The sequence below is a fragment of the Natrix helvetica genome (assembly GCF_964273705.1).
Source record: "Natrix helvetica genome assembly, chromosome: 1".
Lineage (NCBI taxonomy): Eukaryota > Metazoa > Chordata > Lepidosauria > Squamata > Natricidae > Natrix > Natrix helvetica.
In genome coordinates, this window is record NC_138548.1 from 70,558,390 (window position 1) to 70,584,604 (window position 26,215).

Consider the following 26,215-nt stretch of genomic DNA (forward strand, 5'->3'; position numbering starts at 1 on the left):
AGATTAGATTGAAAATGCTTATAGCCTAGCTAAAATTACTTTACATTGTTTTTGCATATGGGGTGTGTGTAAAAATAGGTTTGATAATACTTTAACTCAGTATTAAAGCCATTATTAGAGGGAATAAAATTTCTAAAAAGAAAATGTATCATGAAAGTTGTAATGCTATTTATAATACATTCAGCAGCATAATTTGGTGGATATAGGGCGATTGCTTAATTCCAACAGACAATATTTTTAAAATTTATCTCATGTGGCAGTTATTCAAGACAGGATAATAATAATAATAATAATAATAATAATAATAATAATAATAATAATAATAATAATAATAATAATAATTTGTTAGCCGCTCCCTCTCCACAAAGGACTCGGGGCGGCGTACAATAAAACATATAAAAACATAAAAAACATATGTGAAAACACATAAACATCCAAATACACATATATACAGAGACATACATGCTCGGAGGAGGTAACAATTACATCACATTCAGAATATTAAAAAATCAACCATTAAAATACCCCTTAATAATAACACTCATAATATCTCATTTGAGAAATGTAAAACAGTATCAGTATCAGTCCAATTTTAATTTCTCATCATGTCCTGGTTTAGTGTAATTGAATTTGGGGGGGAAATTGTATTTGTGGGAGATGATATTTTACCACTTTATGATATTTTACTATTTCTTTCCTGGAAGATTTGAATTTGTAAACTAACAAGAGAAACAACATATAAATATGTTTTTATCCAAACAAATAAAATGTAATCTATCAGGGACAGTTTCAAGTATATTTAAGCCATTCATTTGTGATAATACTGTAGTTGATGTGTCTGGTGAAAAAAAAATGCATAGATCACAATATAGAAAATTTGAATTAAGAAATAAAAGAAATGCTGAAATAATATTTCATAAAACAGACTCAGGTAGTGTATAACACTTTTAGATCTGCTAAACTGAAGTTAGAGCATCTATCTGCCCTGGACTCAATTTAAAAAAAAAAAGATTTGTCCATTTCTATAGATACGTCCATCAGTTAAAGACAAGGGCAATCTGTATAATTCATTGCATTTTTTTGGTATATCCTTTAAAGACCTTTCCCATACACTCTTATATTTCATACAATTGGGTCATTGATTGTCATGGCTATGATTATCACTTTTACAATTTTAATGTTTAGAAACCTTGAAAAGATGCAGCAGAGTAGAAGGTTTATCTGAGTGTGATATAAATATACACACATTAGGGAGTTTCAATAAGGACGGGGTGCTTGTTGTCAATTTCATAACTGTTTACATCCTGGGACTTTTTTAAGCTTTTTATCACACCTTAGATAGCTCCATTCTTCTAATACATAGTGACCTACTCAAAATGAATTGCTAGTGTGTTTAATGGGCACTTTTCCTCCACCAACATGGAAAATATGTCTGTAACAAATTTAAATAAATACATAAATGAGAATTATATCCTTTAAATAGGATTTTAGTGGTCAGGCAAGCATATCCACTTTGTGTAAAGATTTAGGATTAAATTGGTGGCTTTCTATATTTCTTTGGTGAACTTGCTCAAGTATATGACATTTGCATCCTGCCTTTTCATGAACAAATTCAGATAGATTTTGATGTTTCTGTTTTTACATTGAACTAGAATTAAAAACACACGTTTTTTTATCTGTGATGATGATGATAAAGGTGATGCCTTTATTACCCCAGTCCTTTGTTTCTATTAAAGATTGCCCTATATACCTAAAAGGCATATTGGGCAATCTGTATGCCTTCTAACACAAAAACTTATTCCCTACATCCTGCACAAGCAAACACAAAAGCAGAAATAAATAGAGCTCCCGGGTCCGCCCGCCCCCATGGGTGAACTAATTTATGAACTCTGGTCCTTCTGCTTTTTTTGGGTGGGGGGCGGGAGAGAAACCTGCTGTTCCCCCTACTTCTCCGTCCCCCTGCTTCTCTCCTGCATTCAAAACTAAGAAAGACTGAGGCGAGGGCGTCGAATTTCACTTCCTGTCACCTGGCAGGAGCGCTTTGTCTGTTCTTGAATGCTATTTAAGGGAAGGACGACGGAACTGCCGACGGGGCAGCGAATTAAGAGTTAACTGGAGATTGACTCGGAAAGGGCGCCACCCTCTTTGACGGTGGAGTAGCCTGTGAGTCAGTTTCACCTGAAACTCTACAGGTGAGTAAAGGAAGCAAAAGCGAAGGGGGGAAAAAAGGAAAAGGAACTGGGAGCCAAGATCCGGAAAGAAGAGGGCCCAAGGCTACGAGCGAGAGAGGCGCCCCATTACATCGCAGGGGCTGCCCCGAGAGCTTCGGGTCGAGGCGGCGGGTTCCCCAGCCTTCGACCTTCTGCAAAGAGGGGCGAAGGGTGCCTTCCAGACGTGGGGACAGAGAGCCTTAAGGGCGGCGATCTCGCCCCGAAGAAGAGGAAGAAGGCAACTTGGGGAGAGTCCTTGCTGGCAGAAGCGCTCGAGTTTCACCCAGGGACCCCAACTGGAAAAAAGGACCCTCGGAGGGGACGGAGGTTAAGGCTCCTGCGCGTCCGGAGCCTTTCCCCGCCTCTCTGCTCGGCGGCCTTCCGTTGTTTTCGACCTCGGAAAGCCCTCGGCTCGGGGAACTGCGCCATTTGGTCCGTTTGGGCTGAGATGGGCCGAAGTAGGAGCCGGCTTCAGGCCGGACTCTTGGTGACTTGGTTTTTTTTAGCCGGCCTGGTTCTTGGTGAGGAACACAAGGGGGAAGGAGCCTCGTTTGGAGAAATGTGCCTTGCTCAATTTACGGCCGGGTTTCCGGAGTTTGTGCTGGACACGAATGCCTCGGTGGAGAACGGCGCCACTTTCCTGGGTTCACCGCCGGTGGAAAGCAACCGCGATTGCGTGCGCGCCTGTTGCAAGAACCCCAATTGCAACTTGGCCCTGGTGGAGCAAAGCCCCGGGGAGGACCCCGACAGCATTCAGAGCTGCTTCCTCCTCGACTGCCTTTACGACCAGGCCTTGGTCTGCAGGTTTGCCAAGAAGGACGGCTTCCTGAACTATATCAGACGGGAGGTTTACAACGCTTACGCGACCATGCGAAACCAAGGCAACCGCGGTAAGGAGACCAGAGCCCGCTTCTCTCAGGCAAGGGTGCCCACGCTGGCTTCCCTCTCGGTCCTGCAGTTATGCCCTGTCCGATCTGGTTGGGTTTGCTTTGCCTTGGTCTGTCGTGTTGAACCTGCCTGCTCTGGCAGCTTCTGACTTAGGACAGCAGGCCTTCTCAAGATCTTAAGGCCTCAAGTGACCTGTCAGTGTTGGTGGCTCTGGGCACCACTGCTGACCCTGATAGCTGAAAAATGCTAGGGCAGTTTCACACAAATTTCCATTTGGAAACGTGAAAATGAAAGTATAAGACAAGACCATAAGCATTCTTCACTAGAAAAAAATAAATACTTGCCTTAATCATTAGCTCTAAAAAGCAATATCCAAATGACAACTGGTGGGTCATAATGTCCTTGAGGGGAAAAAAAAGAACATCAGACACAAGTATGTAAGTTGCAACATTTATGTCAAGATTCGTACATCGTTATAAGCCATGCTATGGATTCCCATGGCTAGAGTTTAACCTCAAATCAAACTCCATTTGCATGCATGAATAAACTGAATTGGTCTTTAGGGTCCCCAAACTATGGGCATCTCTTGGTTATTTGGCATGATGTGGTGGACATCAACTAACACCTTGTCTTGATGACAGAATAATTGAACCTTGGCATAATGTGACCCCAGGCCCACAGTTCCCAAACTATGCACAAGGACATCACAGTGAACTCACAGGGGTGTCACAGGATATTTTCTTACATAATAAATGGAATTGTTAGTTGACTCAGTGTTCTGGGGGCCATGATAAATAGTTTGGGAACTACAAAGGGATGCCATGAACCAAGAAAGTTCAGGAACCTCTACCCTAGCCATTGGCATGGTACATGGGAGTATGAGGTTGCCAATCACATTGTAGCCTTGGCATGATTATTTGACTATTTGGCACTAAGGCAACAATGGTACAGAGGTGAGGGTGTTTTGTTGAAACAATGTGATGCAAATCAGAAACCAGGGTTAAATGAGTAAACTATGGAACAGTTAAATATGAGTAAAGATATTTTGTCTGCAGGATGTCTAAAATGTGTTAGACTCAATTAAATGATAAGATTATCAATGGCTGTAAGTAATGAGAGTTCCTTTTTAGCTCTAGATAGACAGGATACTTCTGATACCAGTTGTTGGGTAACATGAATAGCAATATGCCAGTATGACATCTGAGTTTTTCACTGACTATCATGAAAAACGGATGGTCTTCTAATCACTACATAGAGTGATAGGTTGCAGTTGATGTAATTAAATGTCTATAATGATTCTTAGCCATCCAGGTCATGGTTGTCCCAAAGATGCTTTCTCAAAAGGCAACTGGACTTTGAAAAAAAGCCCTAAAGACCAGTTTCCTTTTGAAAAACCATCTTTGGGATTGTAAGTAAATGCTTTCTGATTCTTTAAAAAGACAAATTAATGGAGTAATAGGTTGATATGCCAATGTGAATTAAACCTAATGAGGAATCCTATTTTTGTGTGACAGGCACTAGGGGCAAATTTTAGGGAATGTTATTTCCTTTTGGATTTTGATCATGAACATTAAAAGGCTCTCTTTGATCCTGTTGGAAGTAGAATAATGAACCTAATGGACTTTGGTCTAATGAAGAAAGGAAATTATTGTCAGAAATTGATTTGGGTGGGGAGGTACGTTAGACATCATTTGTAAGCTAGCACAGAATCTTTTTTCCTTGGAAAAGGGCAATAGTGCAAATTTGCTTCATTTAGTATACAAATCACTCATTTCTATGTATAGATGTCATTTGCAGGGTAAAAACTGGATTTCTAAAAGTTGTAGAACATCTGTAGAATACCAAGTTGTAGAAGACTGGTAAAAATCCATTCTAAATCTCCATTTGGGTATCTGCAAAGAAGGGTGAACAAAAACAAAATGGTAGTTATTATCTGGGCAATGAAAGGCTTGCCGCTTTTTCTGTGTACAATACATACAACATATGTTAAAACAGGATAGGTCTTCGATCTCCCAGTTATACCTGTTATTTCAATGTTGCTTACCATCCCCAATACCCCTGTGATTCTGTTTAACTTAAAGACATGTGCAAGGAAGGAATATACCACCGTATAGAGCAAAAGTATTATGTTGGCAAATGGTTCTAAACAGAGTCATTTGGTGTAGTGGTTAAGGTGTTGGCCAGGAGCTCAAGAGATTGTGAATTCTAGGCTTCCTTAGTCATGAAAGCCAGCTGGTTGATTTTGGACCAGTCACTCTTGGTCCAACCCAACGCACAGTATTTGTAGGAAAAATAGAAACCAGGAATATTAGGTAGATTCACTGCAGATGGATGGATGTCTTTGTGTATGTGTATGTACTGTACACACACACACACAAACACACACAGTGAAAATCTAATAATAATGAAATATTATCTACACACCGTAGTCTTTGCTTCAGCCATCCTATGATTTTTACATTATTGCAGTATTATTCTGTAGTGGTATGCATCAATTTTAGGGACATTCTTTCTCTTTTCAATGCTACACACTGTACTGAAACTGCTAGCTAGGTGGTGGCCTGAACCAGGGAAGTTTGCCTCCTTTCTTTTTGTTCAGATTTTGAATATATTGGTGCCTTTTAGTTACTCTTTAGTCCATTTCATAAGTGGCACAGTTTGTGTGCATAATTGATCCCATAAAATAATAAATGTGCATACCTGCATCAGATTACATTTGTTCTCATGCATGCTTTTGAATAATTGCTGATCTTGTAAGTGTTCTTAAAAACGGTCACAAAGCTAACTCAATGTTGGTCACTCAGTCACATGTCAGCATTAAAAATCAAGCTGAACAGGTATTGAGGCCAGCGCTCTAGGAGATTGCTGTGGGTGATCAGACATAGGAAAATACCTTTGCACATCACAAATAATGCATCTGATTGTAGCCATGTTATAGAAATAGACAATAGCATCCTTCGGTTAATTTTGATCTAAACTCTTCTTTATGCTTGTGACAACTCTGCATTCATTTTTTTTAAAAAAGTGAGCACCCCAGCAGCTAATTGCTGAGTGAGAATATTCTTCCTACAAAAAGGCATTAAATATCATAACGAGTGATATTTGACCTAGATCAGTGATGGCGAACCTTTTCAGCACCGAGTGCCCAAACTGGAAAGTGCGTGCCTGGGTGTGCATTTGCACACACTGCAGCACCAGAAACACAAAGACCAGCTTGTCTTCAGGTTTTTGGCACGTCCGTGTGCGCCAGCCAGCTGGTCTTTGAGTGCACTGGAGCACTGGAAAACCAAAGACCAGCTGGCTGGTGCGCAAATGCCTGTTTTTTGGACCATTTTGGGGGATGTTTTTGGCCTGAAAACAACCTGAAAAACTGCCTGGTTTTTGGCTGTTGGGGTTGTTTTCAGGCCGTTTTCTGGCGCTCCAGCACCTGTGAAGACCAGCTACGCAGGTGTCCACCGGAAACCAGAAGTGCAGCTGGAAACTGCGCATGTGCCCACAGAGAGAGCTCTGTGTGCCATCTCTGGCATAGGTTCACCATCATGGACCTAGATCCAAGCTGTAGTCCTCCAGAATTACAACTACTATCCTGTAGTTGCTGTGAATTATGGTTCTTCGAGAATTCTATACTAAGCACTCCATTGCTCGATCTGGTAAAATTGAAATTACATTTATTTGTTGAATATTAAGTCTTTCTAAAAATGGTAGTACTTTTGATGAACATCCATCAAACTTCTGTTTTTTTCACATTTAAATGTGTGCATTTGTATGTACGTTTCCACCTTTCAATGCCATAACATTAGCTGTTTGAAAATTTCTAGAGGATTAAAGAACCTGAAGTACAAATGCAATTTCTACACACAACACAAATGTAAAGAACAGAGGTTTGTTAATCGTTAAATCATATAAACTATATAAACTTACCATTGAATGTCGTGATAACGGTATTTGTTACTTTCAGTCAACAAAATTTCCATAAAATCTTCATTGTTATTTAGTCAACCTTAAAATTAATATTCAGATGTACTTTCTCCTATTGTAAATAATTTCATTATTACCTACAGGTAAGCTGCTCTATTATCACATTATAACTAGCCAAGCAATTTAAAAAAAAAATGGTTTTCTATACTTTAGCCCAAGAACGACATGCTTAAAGATAATTGCCTTATACTTTTCTCTGTAACCAAATCAAGTTTAATACCTAATTTATTAGTGGGGAAGATCTCAGGGAAGAACGGTGTTTGGATAAAGAACTGTGACACACGACTTTCTCCTTGTTTTAAAATAATATTCTTGCTTCGAATGAATCTGTCTACGTATACAAAAATCATACATAATGTGAGGCATGGCCCCTTCAGTTTGGTGGCATCTAGATGAAATAATGCTATTCCTAAGGTGATCTGCTTGATGCCTGCTTCCCATTTTTGATCAGTTTCTAGGCAGACCATGGATTTATGTCTGCATCAGTTTTCAATTTGTTTATCTTTCTTGTTCTTTATTTAGTTTTAATTTTATAGTTACGTTAGTTGCCTTGGAATGGCAGAAGAAAGAAAGTTGAATCAATCATATTTGAGAAGGCAAGGCATTGCTCTTGGATTGTAGCCAAAGAATATATGAATTTTTTTAGCTCTGACACATGATGAACTGGGTCAGGAGGTGGGGAATAATGTAGAAAGTAGATGGTTTGTTTGAACAGGATATAATGAGAGCATCATGAGTTCATTTGTTGTAGACAGGGTTAACAAAACCTCTGAACCGTAAGATGATTTCATTTATCTAGTTGTGATTTTAGCATTAGGTTTTTCTTCTGATTTTCCTGGAACTTTTAGAGACATCTGATCTGCTCCAAGTTTTAAAGCATACAGTAGGTGTTAATTATATTCATACAATAGATAACAAATTGCATTCAGGTAATTGTCTTACGAATGCTTGGGGTAAGTTGGAGACAAATTTGTGTACTTTGAGTTACCGCTTTTTCTAACAATCATAGCTAACAGCATTTGAGAATATAAGTAATCCTTATTTAGTGACCACAATTGGGATGGGCAGGAGGTGAAATTGTTAGGTTTTTTTATTTCCTGTCTACAAATTGTTAAAGTCTATGTGTCAACCATCACACAGTCATTTAGCAAAGAAAGACTCCTGCCCATTTATTTTTGCTAAGGATATACTTTATTAAAGCTTAAGTGGTTACAGAAGTAGTATAAGCTGAATTTGACATTTTCTGTGCAAACAATGCAAAGTAACCTTTCCTCTCTCCCTCCTCCGGCCATCCCCAAGTTATCTGTAAATGTCCAGTTAGGTGCTTGTATGGTGTTGAGGAAACAGATTCTCTCTTCTCTGCATATCAATAGTTGACCTTGGCTGTCTGAAGCTCCCCCCACCCCCGCCAGCTCAGCTGGACTTACTTTCCACCCCTTCTTCCTTACAGTGCAATCTTCCCCTCTCCCCTGCTTCCCCGCTCCCCCCATGGCTAATGTCAGTCTGTCAGCTCATGAAGCTGGGATAGGAGAGATGCAGTCATGACACTATGTCACCAGCTTTTGTGTCAGTCTTGGGTAAGAGCTTATTCTTCTGTTATGTTTATTTATTGCTATCTTTCCTCCAGGAACATAAGTAAGATATACATAATTGATCCAATTCCCTCCCCCCAACAACAACAACCCAGGAAAGTAGGTTGAACTGAGAGCATGACTAGTCTAAACCATTTATTCACTTGAGTTGAATTTGACCTTGGGTTTCCTTAGCCTTGGCCCCAGGCTTGACCAGTATTGTATTTTTCCCCAATTTACCTAAAATACAAACAAGAACCACAAGCAATCCCAAGACAACTACCTGAATGCAATTTGGCATCAGTTGTGTAAATGTGAGTTATACCGATGCTTTAGAAGTCAAAATAACATGTGCTGGAGGCATTTAATGTTCTCTTCTTGCCATGGTACTGAAAGCAATTGCCTCTCAGAAGAATGCTGTTTTTGTCAATATTGTAACACAAAAATACGGTTAAATGTTCCCTTGGTTCCCTATTCCTTCCATCACAATCTCAATACTTTTCTGCTTCTAGGGACTGAGTCTGTTTTACATATATTCTCATTTCCTTTGTATGTGGTAAGGTGGAGCAAAACCAGGAAGCAGATACAGTGGAATAGGAAGCAGTGGTAAGAAGTCGGAGGGATCATGGGGCCTGCCCAGAGCACCCTTAGCTGCCTTTAGCGGCAATAGAGTGCTGTCCATTTCTAGGATAGATATAATATTCAAATGGCATTGGGCTAAATTTTTGCAGGTGGCAACAAGGATGTCTGACAGTGCCAACACCACTTACCATCAAGCATTGTCACCAACTACCTAAATAAAATAAAATTAATGTCAAAATGCCATACAGGAGCAATGTATTTTAAAATATTAAATTGGGACAGAGTATGGCATTGCTTGGTAATCTGGGTGGGAGTTACAATCCAAGTTTGGGGAAGAGTAGTACAGAATCTCCGGATGGCCCCATTTGGAAACCTGGGGCCCTAGACTGCAAGTGGGAGCTTTCTTATGACACTACTTTCAAAAATTAGCTTGTGAGGGAAAATATTAGGCTAAATTCTTTGCTGACTTTATGTCTTATGCCTACTAGATGCTAGATAGACAGACCAACCGACCAGACAGACAGACATTTGCATTTCATGGAGGGGCTTCTGCTGTGAGAATTCCCAGTTGCAGAATAATCTAACATAAGTTATATTGTGTATGCATCTTTTTTGATTGTATTATAAAGTAACTGTGCAGAGTTCTGATATGTATGTATTGGGACACACCATATGAAGAAGGAGAGAATGTTGAATCATTTTCTTTCAAGTCATTTTTCTCTTTATATTTTGTCCCAGCAATTTCAAAGTAAGTCTACAGATGTTTAAAACCTTCCATGAATGTAAGAGCTGGTTTTGGATGGTTTGTGCATGAATGAGTTTGGGATGTTTTGTTCCAAATAGAATCCAGAGTGGGGCTGATTGATTTTGTGTGTAATTCCAACCCAGAAAGATAGAAAATAAGTTTTTAATGCTCTGGTCCATGCTACTTGATTAGATGTTTTATTTCTTTGCAGTTGGAGTATTTGTTATTCACTGCCCAGACTGGCTTTTGGTGAGATGGGCAGCTCTATAAATTAGATAAAAAGATAAATAAATAATTTTGTATCTCTTGAATTCTGCTGTCAATGCAAAAACGGGAAACATTCTTACTGCTGTTTTCTTAGGCTGGAAGTGTCTGTGAACTGGGTGAACTTTTGGAACATAGAAATAAACATCTAAAGACTAGAGACAGAACTGTAAGGAAACGTTTTTAGATTAAATTACGCTGGAGAAAAATTAGCAGATTGTAAAAGAAGGAATTGCTCCAAGAGATCATTTATTCCATTCCCTGTTAATTAGAGGGTTTTGATTGCCTGTCCTCCACAGTTTAAGTTTCTTTTTTATTGTGAGAAAGAAAAAAAAAGAAAACAAAACTAGATAATTCTTTGACAAAGTGACAAAATTAGTGGACCAGAGGAATGCCGTCGATATAGTTTACTTGGACTTCAGTAAGGCATTTGATAAGATAGACCATAACCTACTACTAGATAAAGTAGAAGAATGTGGGTTGGACAGCATCAGATGGATACGTAACTGGCTGACCAACCGCACTCAACATGTAGTCCTCAATGGAACTGCATCTACAGGGAGGGAAGTATGCAGTGGAGTACCCCAAGGCTCTGTTTTAGGCCCAGTACTCAACATCTTACTCAATGATTTGGATGAGGGAATAAATGGGGAACTCATCAAATTTGCAGATGATACCAAGCTGGCAGGAATAGCCAAAACTCCAGAAGATAGGCTTAAGATACAGAAGGATCTTGACAAACTTGAACATTGGGTACTATCTAATAAAATGAAATTCAATGGTGAGAAGAGTAAGATTCTACATTTAGGCAACAAAAACGAAATGCACAGGAACAGTATAGGTGGTACCTTGCTCAATAGTAGTAACTGTGAGAGGGATCTTGGAATCCTAGTGGACAACCATTTAAATATGAGCCAGCATTGTGCAGCAGCTGCCAAAAAAGCCAATACAGTTCTCAGCTGCATAAACAGAGGGATAGAATCAAGATCACGTGAAGTGTTAATACCACTTTATAATGCCTTGGTAAGGCCACACTTGGAATACTGCATTCAGTTCTGGTCGCCACGATGTAAAAAAATATGTGGAGACTCTAGAAAGAGTGCAGAGAAGAGCAACAAAGATTATTAGGGGTCTGGAGGCTAAAACATATGAAGAATGGTTGCAGGAACTGGGTATGTCTAGTTTAATAGAAAGAAGGACCAGGGGAGACATGATAGCAGTGTTCCAATATCTCAGGGGTTGTCTGAGATAAGAAAAGAGAGTCAAACTATTCTCCAAGGCAACTGGGGGTAGAACAAGAAGCAATGGGTGGAAACTAATCAAGGAGAGAAGCAACTTAGAACTGAGGAGAAATTTCCTGACAGTTAGAACAATTAATCAGTGGAACAGCTTGCCTCCAGAAGTTGTGAATGCTCCAACGCTGGAAGTCTTTAAGAAGATGTTGGATAGCCACTTGTCTGAGGTGGTGTAGGGTTTCCTGCCTAGGCAGGGGGTTGGACTATAAGACCTCCAAGGTCCCTTCCAACTGTGCTATTGTATTGTATTGTAATTTATATTAGCATAAACATGATAAAAAGGAAAAGAAATAAAAAAGAGAAAAAGAATACATTGCAAAATATATAAATTGCATCAGATATTGCAAGGTATTTTGGTAAGTTTCATCTATGTGTGAATGTAGGATGGATAGGTGGTGATTTTAGCGAGTTATTTCCTTCCCCCCACTCTCCTTGCTTTTCAAAACAGCCCCCTTATGCACTTAAAATAACTTTTGCCCCTCTCCAACCCCCTGACACCTATGTCTCTATATGTCTCATTACAAGGATCAAACCACGAACAGAGGAGCAGCTTTGTTGATCAAGGAAGGGGAAGGTTGATATGTAAAGAGGCTTGATTTTAAGTGGTGCCACCAGCTTCCATCACAGTGGGATGAAACAGAGAGAGACCCCAGAGCTCAGTTTATATCACATAGTAAATGAGTAGAATGATTGGAAAATGTTTCTGGCATCAAATATTTTAAAAGAATTATTGATAAAAGCAGCCTGATATAGACTGATGTAGAAACTCCAGCTTGTAAATATGTATTGGCCCCTCTCTTGATGTCTTTGTACTAATCTGTCTCTAATTTCTTAACTGCTTATTTTTTTTCTAAATAGTGCATTTCTTCTCATTTCCCATGTCCTGAAAACAATGTAGGAGAAAAACGGGGGGAAAGTGGGCCGTTTGCCTAGATGTGGGTTAGTAAATCTTAAAAATGGTTAGATTGTGATTTAGTGATATTGGAAAAGGATGTATCCATATAGGCTGAGATGGCATTTTACTTCCTCTTTATTTATCTTGTAGGTCAAGTGTTCCAACTGGCATGTTTAATGTGATTTCTGAGCCCTGCCCTGTTTTTGTAGTAGCAACCTTCCCTCACTTGGTATGCCCTAATTGTAAATGGATCACAAAGCGGTGGTAACATTTCCTCATCTAAAATATTTTTTATATCTGTGTCAAATATAAAAGATGAAACCATCATGTTTTTCATATCATTGCTCAAGAGTTATTTATGTATCTGGATAAAATTGGAATTCATGTCAATTGCATCACAATAACGTGGATGGACCAAGAGCAGGGAAGAAGACAGAATTGAGCTTTATACATTGATTCAAAGAAATAGTGCTCGTCTTCTCCCTCAAAAGAAACTTGAATTTAGGAATCTCTATACCAGGGGGGTCCAAACTTGGGAACTTTAAGACTTGTGGACTTCAACTCCTAGAATTCCCCAGCCAGCCATGCTGGCTGGGGAATTCTGGGAGTTGAAGTCCACAAGTCTTAAAGTTCTCAAGTTTGGACACCCCTGCTCTATACTTTTTTCTGTCTAAAGAGGATGTGTGAGAGCAAAGCAAAAACAGAAATTCGAAGCAAGATCAAGTCTATATAAACAGAGTAGAAAGGGAAGCAAAACAGAGTTTCTGCTCAAAGTGAAATAAGGCTGATCTTTTTCTTTTCATGCCAAGTGTTGCTTCTACCTCTTTCTAATCAATCCATGAGGAAAAAGTACTACTGTTCCTATACTGGGGTAGAATAGAGCAAGCATGGATTTGGGTCTCATCTATGGGCTGTTGAGTGAGGAAGCTAACCTGGGCCTATATCTCCAACCTACTGGCAGCTTCCTCTATTTAAGAACCTTAACAGGAGCAGGAACATGATACAGTAAATGGAATTTTCTGTGAGCTACTGGGGCCCCTGCAATAGCTATCAATGCTAGCCTGCTAAGAGAGCAGTACAGCACTCATTTGATTCCTAGATTCAAAGCTTGGTTTATATGCCATTTTAAGCCATCATGTGTTTGTTTGGTCTTGGCTTAGCATACTGCATGAATCCAGCCATTGTAGTTTGTAAACTATAGTTTATTGTGGGTGTATGTAGCCCATAATAGCTTATTCAGCAAACTATAATGAGTGTGATACATGAATTTGGTCTGAATTATAAGTGATATTCTTAATCATAGGCCATTATGTTTCTTCTATCACTTTCCCTGTAAAATACGAATATTGATTCCCCCCCCCCCTTGGTATATGGGAAGGAGGGGAGATGGAGGGATTAGAAAAACTTTATGGGGAGTACTGCTGTATAACCCAGAGTTTTAGCTATGACTTCATTGTTTTGTTCTGGATCTAGTCAGACTGGAGGTCAGGGTGACTATAACAATAACCTCCCTGAACTTTTTCCTTTTGAGGAGGGGGCGTTATTGGGAAAAATGCTTCAAAGTGACACCATCCTACAAGCAATCTTTACCCTAAAAGCCATCAGTTTGATATAACTGCTAAATTAGGGGTTTATTTTGAAGATTTTGACTTTGAAGTATGGCAGAGCTCAAGTCATTTTGTGGGGTTTTTTTGTTCTTCCGATTTTCATAGACAACAACTTCCTGGCAAGTTGGTAATTTCCTCTTTTTTTACAAACAGTGAAGTGTGATAGTTTATTTAGAGTCACTCATGAATGTGCAGGAGATTCAGTTCCCAAATTCTTCAACCAGTATACATAGCTACTTCTGAAAATTCTGGGAGAGGAAGTTCACACAATTAGAGTGGGCTTAGATTGAGGAAGGGGGTTCCCTTCACTATCCCCATGCATTTATCAAGCAGCTGTATAGTTCACTAGAATTGGATTGAAAAAGGAAGACTTGCATATTTATACATACTGAAAATGTGATCTTTAATCATTTGGAGCCAGTTTAATGTACTGGTTAAAGCATTGGGAGAGCATGACTTCTACGAAGCCAGCTAGGTGACTTTGGGCAAGTTACTCTCTTTCAGCCCTAGGAAAAAAAATCAATGGCAGGTGACTTCTGAAAATATGGTCAAGAAAACTTCATGGACTTGTCCAGCAGTTGCCAGGAACGAACACTGACTCAAAGTGTAGGCGCATGGAAACACACATCTGATCACTTGCCATCCCATCATTTTGAGTAACTTGGAGAAGCAGGATAGATTTCTATGGGATCATATCACACAGCTGCCAAGTAAAATTCCTCTATGGTTACTTTTTGGCTGAGCAATACTGCTCCAGTACCACTACCTGGAACGTCTCTGGAGATAGAAGGGGAACCATTGTGAATCACCCATCCCAATCCACAATGCTGTTTCAAATGATCTGAAGAATTATTATATCGAATATCAGTAACAGTTCAAAGACAAAAAAGGGAACTTTTTTCCTGTTCCTCTTTTATACCAAATTGTTAGTCAGTGCAACCACAATCAATTTCAGAATGAAATTGGCTAGATAATATATTTTTCCACTTACAGCTAGTCAAACACTATTCTCCAGAATATTTTACCTGAGAAAAGAATGTTTGCACAATGAGCAGGAATGTTCACATTCTTCAGAATCAAGCCCTTTGAGGTAGCAAAACACTCCCTGTGTTGTCTCACTGCAAACATTTTCAGTTGATGCAGTTAAGTCAGACCGTGGTAGCCATGGTGTCACATTCAGATCAAATGGATGAACCTTTGAAATGCCTTATGCAACTGTCAAAGGACTGATCTCTTTCACCTATCCTCCAGCTACTTGGAAAATCTCAGATGCTGTCACTATCTTTTGATAGGTATACCTCAGGGCTGCAGATTTTGGTCACTATTGTTTCAGAACTTGCATTCCTTTGCATTTCACCCAGCCCATTTAATTTGATTACATAACAAGAGTTTTGGAAAAGGCACTAATTCGGAGCACTTAATGCACGTTTTACAATATTTTACTGTGATATGGCACTGGTGGATTTACTGAAGACATTTTGCAATAACCAAGAAGTCTCCTAATGAAACCTGTCAACAATTTTGCCTTTAAAAAAATCAGTTTTCTTTGGAAGAAGAATGAAGTAACACATAATACTAGGGTGAACATTGAATGGTTTTTTTATTTACATAAAAATATTTTCTTTTTCAGAAGACAGGTCAACTGCACAATAAAGCCTTGTGCTTAAAAGCATTCAAACAAAGCTAACCTTGTGAGTGCTTAATGAAGGTTAAAACCCACTGTGAATTAATTATTGTTGCTAAGAACCAAAGCAGGAAATAATTGGATAGTTTCATAAAGCTAATCTTAGATCTGCATTTATAATATTCATAAATATGAGTTGAAGTGCGCAGTTGGCAAAGGTACCATTCTCTGATTTACCATAGATAAAATTTGTGCTGCCCTAGGTGGAAGAAGCATTTATACAGGTGTAGAGAAAAGGTGTAACTCTGTGAAGAACTTAACAGGTCTTTATGATTATGGGTCTCAGTGAATTATTGTAGACTGCTCATTTTTATAGAAGACCTGATCTAATTCTAAAGTGTAATTTGCTTTCTGTTTATAGAACAAAGCTTTTATAGGTATCCAAATGGCTTGATTTGTGGAATTATGTAGCAGAAGCTGTTTGGAAAAGAATAGTCCAGAAATGACTAAAACCTAAGAGTTTCCCATCTCTTGAAGATTTTAAATGCTTCCATTTTAAATTTACAATTTAAATATTTGTAGGTTTTGAAGTGGGTTTCATTTGTCTTTTAATGTTGTTTGCCACCTTGAGTGTTCTACAGTCTTGTCCTCAGAACAGCTGTTTTCATTGCATAGGGAACTGAAGTAGAATAATGGAAGTTGGGGCTGATATGTGTATGATGTTTTATAAGAATCTCTGAAATACTTGAAAAGGTAGACATCTCCCCTACCCCTCACCCCCGCAGTTATATAGCCAGATAAGCCATTTAAATATTAGCAGAGTTAATATAAGAACAAAACATTTACAATAAGCAAAGGATTTTAAGATTACTTGTTACGAGCAACTTCCTTTAGCTGCTTACGGTAGAAGAGTCATAGTTGACATTCCTTGGAGGAAAGTTAGAATACAGTAGAAAATTGTCTAGTTAATTTCCAGGCAGTCGTCTGGGAAATTTGTGGATGATGTCAGATATACTGAAGTCTGGACAACAGTATATTTCCTGATTGGCTAGGGAAAATAATTAATTGCACAATTTTTCCAGTCAAGGATCTCCTATATAGCATGTTAAAGCTCTTTTGGGAAGTTTCTGGTAAACAGTTCTCTGAGAAATGGATCGATACAAATGCCAACTTATTGTCATAAATCCTACCAAACCTTCCTTAAATATTATCAGAATTGTACTGTTTATCTCTTCAAACAACCTGAGCAAGTTTGATTGATAGGAAATTAATAATTATCCTACAGTTTAATAGTAATAGCTAAAAGTTAATAGTTAAAAACAAGAAAAAGGTTAAGGAAACAATTGATCCATTGCTGGGTTTGTCAAAAACAGATCATGCCAGACTAATCTTACTGCATTCTTTGGCAAAGTGACAAAATTAGTGGACCAGAGGAATGCTGTCGATACAGTTTACTTGATAAGGCATTTGATAAGGTAGACCATAACCTACTACTAGATAAAGTAGAAGAATGTGAGTTGGACAGCATCACCACCAGATGGATTAGTAGCTGGCTGACCAACCGCACTCAACGTGTAGTCCTCAATGGAACTGCATCTACATGGAGGGAAGTATGCAGTGGAGTACCCCGAGGCTCTGTTTTAGGCCCAGTACTCTTCAACATCTTACTCAATGATTTGGATGAGGGAATAAATGGGGAACTCATCAAATTTACAGATAACACCAAGCTGGCAGGAATAGCCAACACTCCAGAAGACAGGCTTAAGATACAGAAGGAGCTTGACAAACTTGAACATTGGGCACTATCTAATAAAATGAAATTCAATGGTGAAAAGAGTAAGGTTCCACATTTAGGCAAGAAAAACAAAATGCACAGGTACAGTATATGTGGTACCTTGCTCAATAGTAGTGAGAGGGATCTTGGAATCCTAGTGGACAACTATTTAAATATGAGCCAGCAGTGTGCAGCAGCTGCCCAAAAAGCCAACACAGTTCTAGGCTATATAAACAGAGGGATAGAATCAAAATCACGTGAAGTGTTAATACCACTTTATAATGCCTTGGTAACGCCTCACTTGGAATACTGCATTCAGTTTTGGTCGCCACGATGTAGAAAAGATGTGGAGACTCTAGAAAGAGTGCAGAGAAGAGCAACAAAGATGATTAGGGGACTGGAGACTAAAACATATGAAGAACGGTTGCAGGAACTGGGTATGTCTTGTTTAATAGAAAGAAGGACTAGGGGAGACATGATAGCAGTGTTCCAATATCTCAGGGATTGCCACAAAGAAGAGGTAGTCAAACTATTCTCCAAGGCACCTGAGGGTAGAACAAGAAGCAATGGGTGGAAACTAATCAAGGAGAGAAGCAACTTAGAACTGGGGAGAAATTTCCGGACAGTTAGAACAATTAATCAGTGGAACAGCTTGCCTCCAGAAGTTGTGAATGCCCCAACACTGGAAGTCTTTAAGAAGATGTTGGATAGACATTTGTCTGGAATACTATAGGGTTTCCTGCCTAGGCAGGGGGTTGGACTAGAAGACCTCCAAGGTCCCTTCCAATTCTGCTATTGTATTGTATTGTAATTTATATTAGCACAAACATGATTATCTCTAGGTAATCCTCAACTTACAACCATTGTTTAATGACTGTTCAAAGTTACAGCAATGCTGAACAAAGTGACTTATGACTAGTCCTCAAACTTATGACCATTAAAAGGCTTCAACTCTGTGTTAAGCAGTAACAAGACTGCCTCAATCCTTGAATTCTGTAGGTTGAACTTCCCATTAATCTCTGCAACTGGTATAAGTCAACAAGGTGGGAGGCAAAAAATGAGGATGGGTGTGGCAGAAACCAGTGGTAGAGGAGAAAATGAGTACAGTATTTCCATATGTTCAACAGTCTGATCAGTATTGTAAGAGGTAAAGCAGCTACAGAAGTAGCCAGTTGAGCTATTGGCATTTATGAGTCTGGTAAAGTTTGATCATTAAACAACAGCCTTACTCTACAGACAGAAATTCCTTGGTAAAGTGTTTGGCTGTAAGAGGCATTAGCTTGCAATCTCTGTGAATGATGCCTTTTAGTGGAGAAAAATGGATTCAACAGTCTTAAATAGATAAATACATGACTTCATATACGGTATATGTGATATCATCACATGTGATATCATCACATTGTATATACAGTATCAGTCTTCATAGGATCTAAGACTGATATTTCAGTATCTTATTTCTTTTTTTCTATGCTCAAACGGAATGAAAGAAGAAAAGACATAGATTTGATATAATAGCATTGCTGAAGAATCTAGCCTCTCTCTGTTTTTAAAATTGGTATCCTTCATCACCTTCAGTTGGTTTTTAATAGAAACAAGGAAAAAGGAAGAGACAGTCTCCCGGAAGCAAGGATGGAAGTGATATGATTAAAATGAAGTACCTGATTAAACCTGATCTTGCATCTGTTTCATCACAGTATGCTATTTTATTGGGCATACTTACAATCTTCTTTCCTCTTATTTCTTGTCATAAGATATACCACTAAATGATGTTAGGTGCATATGCATAAAAGCTCTTACCTGGCAGGCATTATTCTGGTCACAGCTCTTCCAGATTCATAGCACTTTGAGCACCCTCATAAGGGAGCTTTATTTGTTCAAGTTTACCTATTGAACACTGAGAACAGGTGGTCACCACTAATTGATCTCATGGGTGTTTTATAGGACAAGAGATGGAACAAGGGTACCAGCCAGAGTACTATTTCCGAAGCCAAGTTCGCTCTAAGCGTTTCCTAGAGACAACTTGAAAACAGCAGACGACATCCACTTGGTCTATCCTACCTATGTTTTAATTTGTATCTTTGGCCCAGTGTCATGCATCTTGCTACTGTTAGCCAAATACGTTCGGTTGAGTGAATGGTTTATTTTGCTTTGAATTCAGGCTTTGAAAAAAAATGTGTGTTTTGTTTTGTTTGCTTGAACATTATTGTTCAAGCAAACTAATCTGGACAGGTTACTGCTTAGCTGGGCCAAAACTCAGAACAGTTTGGTTTCAGGTTTCAGCTAAAGTGCAAACCTTAGGGTCTTACAAGATAAGTTGAATGGGAAAAGCTTTTTTTTTTTTGGTCTTCTCTTCATCTTTCTTCCTATCAGTCTCTTTCTGTTCGTCACATACACAGCCAGCACAACCATCTTTCCCCAATCTTCCTATACCTTTCTTTATCTCATTAGCCACTGCTGATAGCCTTATCCATTCCACACTGGATTCCCATCCTAGAATGCTGCCCCCCAGAAGACACATCTTTTGAGTCCTTGCCTGGATGAGACATGCTGTTGGTCTAGGCATGGACCATCCTAAAAAGTTATTCCCATGCACAGAAAGTTTTGTTCCTTCCTACTTTGAGCCTCTTAAACCTGTTTTGCCAAGTTCTGAATGACTAGACTTAGTGATTCTGTTGAACTACGTTTCTTTATCCATAGAATTACCATAGAGCAGGGGTGTCCAAACTTGGGAACTTTAAGACTTGTGGACTTCAACTCCCAGAATTCCCCAGCCAGCTATGCTATGCTGGCTGGGGAATTCTGGGAGTTGAAGTCCACAAGTCTTAAAGTTCCCAAGTTTGGACACCCCTGCCATAGAGCAATAGCTCTTACATCTCTGTAATAATTTATGGCTTCGGTTTGAACATGTCAGGTATTCTGCATATTTAAAAAGAAAAAGTATGTAACATGAAGCCATGTTTGGGATTTACCGAGTCCTTCTATATGTTTCCTGAACATTTCAAATGTTTATTTTGCTAAGTGACAGCAAGCATCTATCTCTCTGGAGCTACTGACTAAAGAACACTTTTTGTATATTTTATCAGCTTGTTTTTAACTGAAAGCCCCCTGCCCCTGAATTGTTTTGTATTTTTACAGCACATGAGAAACTCAAGAATGTGGCTGATGTTTAATGTGGTTTCACTAAAATTGCCTTGGATTGCAATACCTATTGTTCTTGGTCAAGTTGGTCAACATGAATGTTTACGTCCTATGAGATTTTTGAAAATTAATGCATTCTGATTATTGTTGTTTCTAAACTAGATGATCAGCCGCCTAAAGCTAAAGCCTGGATGGATGTGAAGGTCCAGTCCAAGAATGAACCAGTAATATTGAGTGGCTCAGAAAGTACTGATGATAATGGCATTGTGAATTATGAATGGACACTTCTTTCTGGTGATTCCTCAGTAGTAATGGAGGTAAGGCATATCAACAGTCTACTAAGATTCCCTTCTAGGGCATTTAAAAATTCCCACTTAAGCCACTGTAGCCATATTGGGTATAAGAAAAAAATAAACTTCACATTGTTATTAAGATAATATAGAGATTATAAAATACTTGATGATTTTTTTAAAAATTCCTTGGAATTAGCATGACTATATAGTAGAGAATGTGATACACTTGAGATGAGGACTTTTTTCCTCTGATAATACATTAAAGGTAAAGGATCCCCTCGCACATATGTGCTAGTCATTCCCGATTCTTGGGGGCGGTGCTCATCTCTGTTTCAAAGCCGAAGAGCCAGCGTTGTCCGAAGATGTCTCCATGGTGATGTGGCCGGCATGACTAAATGCCAAAGGCACACGGAACGTTGTTACTTTCCCACCGAAGTGGTCCCTATTTTTCTATTTGCATGTTTACATGCTTTCGAACTGTTAGGTTGGCAGAAGCTGGGAAAATAACGGGAGCTCACTCCATTACATGGCGCTAGGGATTTGAACTGCCAAACTGCCGACCTTTCTGATCGACAAACTCAGCATATTAGCCACTGAGGCACAGCGTCCCATAATGCATTCCATCCATGTAATAGAAAAAACTATCTTTATTCCTCCAGATGCTTTTACATCTTTCAACAAGGAGCTGCTGAAATTTTCTGCCGGCTTCTCATATCATGTACATTTTTGCAACTTAACAAAGATGATCTTTTTATAGACTGGCTAATTTAGTTGTTGTTGAAGTTTTTTGTAAACATTATCAATTCCATCATCATGACCACTATGAGCTTGGACAATGGATTATTTCTGTATTCAGTTCTGAAAAAAAATCAGCTTTAAAAAGTTGCAAACATGATTTAATGTAGTCAAATCTAATCTAAATACATATTCTTATTTCTGAGAGTTTATGGATAGAACAGCATAATGTATGTACATGAAGAGTTCTCATATGACTGAAACACATCAAGACTAATGCATGAATAATTAATTATAATTGTATTGGGCATCTCCATGCCTGACAAGTGCTCCGCATCAAAGCAATGCTTTAGTCCCTTTCCCATGTAAGCAAGTACACTATATTGCCAAAAGTATTCGCTCACAACTGCTTCTGATTATGTGGATGGGTGAGTGAATACTTTTGGCAATATAGTGTATGTTACATAACTGGGAGAGATTCAAAGTACAAAGATGGGAGGAGGAATATGATAGCTCTCCCTCCCTCTCTCTCTCTCTCTTCTTTCCCTCTCCTCTCCTTTTCTTTCTTTCACAAACATTTATTGCCTACACAATTTCAGTGTTAGGGGAAATGCTCATCTAAATGATGTAAGTCAAAGGACATCGAAACAATTTACCCAAAAATATTAGAGCATTTTTTCAAAGAAATCATGCATGCATGCAGCGTTAAAAACGAGGCTACATAGGACGTTTTTGAGCCGGGGCGGGTGAGCACCCCCACCCGCAGTTCGGCGCTACTGGTTCGGGCAAGCCAGTCCGAACCGGCTAAATACCACCTCTGATGATCAACCCTCAGAGTTACATAGATAAACTCTAAAATGAGGGGAACTAAGGAGACCTGTTTTTGCTTAGGTCATTTTTATGTCTGATTTTTTTTTTCTTGTACTTTCAGAAACAGAAGGATGTTATGATGCTTTCAAATCTGAATGAAGGGATTTACATCTTCCAATTCACTGTAACAGACACTGCGGATCAGCAACACTCCATCAACATCACTGTCACTGTACTTAATTCTGATCAGACTGTAGGTAAGTCATGTGTAGATGCACTTTTTAGCCTGGAATCAAAAGGTGTCAATTTAGCTTTTGCAGATTGCCAGCCAAGATCACACTCAGGAGTCGTATAGGGTACAAGTATGGAAACAATAAAAGTGAGCTTTTAAGAAGGATAGTAAACTTTTCTTTTTTTAAAAAAAGTTAATATTCTCTTTAGCTTTTCAATGTTTTAGTAACACAAGAAAATAGCCCCAAAGCTATTCACAATTTTAACAATGTTATATCTGATTTTTGGTGCTAATAACATTTTACAAAAAATTGGTGCCATAGATTACCAACATTTTGAGGTAGAAAATATGTAGACTGTACATTAATCCCTAAAATATGTTTAAGGACATTTTTAAGAAGCCTAAAACATTCTGTGTCCCTAAATTTGGAATTGGTAGCTGTGAACCATGTCCAGGCAGCACTCTATGCAATAACCTATTAATGACTGCCAAAGACATATGGATTTTCAGTCTCTGAGGTTCTCTTTCAGGAAAATATTCAGTCATACTGATAGTGATTCCGATGAATGTAATTCTTTCCTGCTTTGTTCTCTCCTTTACTGACTCCAACGTAGCCACATATGGAATAGTGTAAGTCTGGCAGATAGGCAGATGAATAGCCAAATAGTCTGCTCTTGAAATGGTGTCGATTGGAGTGGTATCTTAGGTCAGGAGCCTTTATACACCAAGAAAAATGCAATTACTTCTTAGAATTGTTAAAGTTCCTCCCACCATCATTTTAAAAACAACAAAAAGCTCTTCCCTGTTTTCCCCATGAAATCTGTTACTTCTTTCTTTATTTTATATTTGTAAGAAGAATATGAATATAAATTTTCATTTATATATATATATATGTGTGTGTGTGGGTATTACAAAATATATATAAAAAGAAAAATGGAGCATGAATATTTTACCCAATACTACTTGTACTGTGTGTTATGGTTGAAAACCAATGCTAGCCCTTCCCCACCAAATGGCAAGAAAGACCCAAAGCTTTTATTTGGGGATAGCTAGACATATTGGTATACTATTGGCTTTTTAATATTCTGTTGTAAGATAACCTTAAGAAATCCCCGGGGGCACTGATATCTCATATTTGCTATTAAAATATATTTAGTGATTCTGCTGGAAGAATACTCCTTGACAGCTGCCTTCTCCCCTCTTTCTTCCAACTGACAACACCGTAAAATCTGGGGAAATAGGCTAGAATAGAATTTATGCCTTCTCTTACCCTTACTGTCAGAATTCACTTTCCTTGTTCCTCCTAGATCATTGCTTGGTTCCTTATAAAGTGGGACGCTGCCGAGGTGCCTTCCGTCGCTGGTACTACAATCCGGAAGTAGAGCAGTGTCAGGAGTTCACTTTTGGTGGCTGCAATCCCAACAAGAACAATTATGTAAGAAAAGAGGAATGTGATCTTGCCTGCAAGAACGTTCAAGGTTTGTATATTAGAAGATATTGTTTCTCTATTTTAGAGATTTAAGCGGGGAAACCTAACCAATTCAGAATTATTTTGACACTACTCAATCTTATAACTTTTAATCGAGTTAGGCTGATTTGGCTGGCTTCATTCTAATGTTTTAATCATGATTTATTGAGTAAACAAACCATAGTGCCCCAAATCACCCATAACAAAAAAACCATGCTTTTCAATACATAGTTATTAGGTCCCAAACTTTTCCAAACTGGAACTTTTAAGGTTTGCTGGGCTAAAACCCACATAAATTCCCAATTACCAAGGCTGGGCCGCAACTATTAACTATCACTCAACATCTGGAGGGCATTATCAGGTTGAAGAAGGCTGTGCGAGGCTATACAATCAGGGATACTTTCTCTTTATACCAGTACAGGGAAGCATACGATTGGCATTTGATTGAATGAAAAGTATTGCCTCCACTATGTTTCTATGTGTTGGAGAAATAATTGGAAGTGGCTTCTATGCATTAGATGTATGCTTCTGGTATGCTTCTATGCATACCAGAAAAGTATATAAAGGATTTGGTTTGTATTTCCTGGATTGGCAGATCTCTAATCCCTCTTGTTTTTTTTTTTTAAACTGAATTTGTAAGGTGATTGGATTGAATGTTTTGATGAGAGCTAGTTGAAAAATTGAAAGGACAATATTCTCACCCTAATTTCCTTCTTTTCAGGTGCTGTTGAAAAACGCCAAGAACCAAGTAAGTTCTTCTGTACTTTTCCATGATAGCATTCAAACTTCTTTTGAACTTCCTTACTGACATAAGCTTTAGTGGTACATCTTTGGTTGAGATCATACTCTGTGTTTTTGTAGCACTGCACTGAAGCACTTGCAAATACTTTTCTACAATTATTCCTCAATTTACAACCACAATTGAACCCAGAATTTCTGTTGCTAGGTGAGACAATTGTTAAGTGAGCTTTGCCCCATCTTATGATCTTTCTCACCGGAGTTTAAGTGAATCATTGCAGTTGTTAAGTTAGTAACACTGTTCTGGCCAGTATGACTAAGCACCGAAGGTGCACGGAACGCTGTTAGCTTCCTGCCAAAGGTGGTTCCTTTTTTTTTTACTTGCATTTCGAACTGCTAGGTTGGCAGAACTTGGGACAAGTAATGGGAGCTCACTCCATTATGTGGAGCTAGGGATTCGAACTGCCAACCTTTCTGATCAACAAGCTCAGGGTCTTAACCACTGAGCCACACCTTAACTTTACTTGTTAGAAGGTCACAAAAGATTCAACATGATCCTGGAACACTCCAACCATCATAAAATATGAGTCAGTTGCCAAGCAAGTGTGAAAAACAGTCATGGGCCACTTTTTTCAGTGCTGTTGCAACCGTCACTAAACAAACTGTTGTAACTCGAGGCCTATCTGTACTCTATTCCTGCTGTGCCCAAGGAAGAAAGACATCTTTTTACCAGAATGTCACAAAGATAAATCATCTTTGCTGAGAACTCTTGTGAACTAACCCATGTTTCTCATACAGCATGCAATGGAAACTGCCTACCCGCCTATTTCAAATGTGAAGATGGCTGCTGCATTGATAAAATTCTGGAATGTGATGAGACTCTAGATTGCCGAGATGGGTCAGATGAGAAATCTTGTGATTCATGTAAGTTGGTGACCCCTAAACTCTTGGAATAATAAAAATAGAAATGGAATTGAAGGCCACTGAGTCCAACTCTGCTCACTACAAGAAATTAAATTTAAGTAGCATATTTTTCGGAGTATAAGACGCATATTTTTCGGAGTATAAGACGCACCTTTTTTCCTCAAAAAAAGAGGTTGAAAATCTGGGTGCATCTTATACACCGAATACAGCATTTTTTTGCCTCCCGAAGCCCCGTCCCTTCACCAAAATGACTGTGCATACCCTTATGGAGGCTTTCAAAGCACTCCTGGGGACTGGGGAGGGCAGAAATGAGCAAAACATGGGCCGTTTTTTGCCCCCCCCAGAGCACTCTGCAAGCCCCCCCCCAAGGCTATTCATGCCTTTTTTTAAAAAAAGGGGGGGGCATTTTTGCGAAAAATGGGCCGTTTTGGGTAGGTTTGCAGA

At 38.8% G+C, this 26,215-nt stretch overlaps 1 protein-coding gene across 1 annotated transcript in view; it reads left to right on the forward strand.

Moving 5' to 3' along the window:
- Positions 1–2,064: 2,064 nt before the first annotated feature.
- The window catches only part of SPINT1 (serine peptidase inhibitor, Kunitz type 1), a 32,404-nt gene continuing 8,253 nt past the window's right edge, over positions 2,065–26,215 (forward strand). Inside the window, exons 1-6 of the mRNA XM_081935792.1 lie at positions 2,065–3,100; positions 20,734–20,888; positions 22,531–22,666; positions 23,949–24,119; positions 24,831–24,857; positions 25,646–25,771. Of these exons, the coding sequence (XP_081791918.1) occupies positions 2,659–3,100; positions 20,734–20,888; positions 22,531–22,666; positions 23,949–24,119; positions 24,831–24,857; positions 25,646–25,771 (1,057 nt within the window). The 5' untranslated portion in view covers positions 2,065–2,658. The remainder of the gene's footprint in view (positions 3,101–20,733; positions 20,889–22,530; positions 22,667–23,948; positions 24,120–24,830; positions 24,858–25,645; positions 25,772–26,215) is intronic.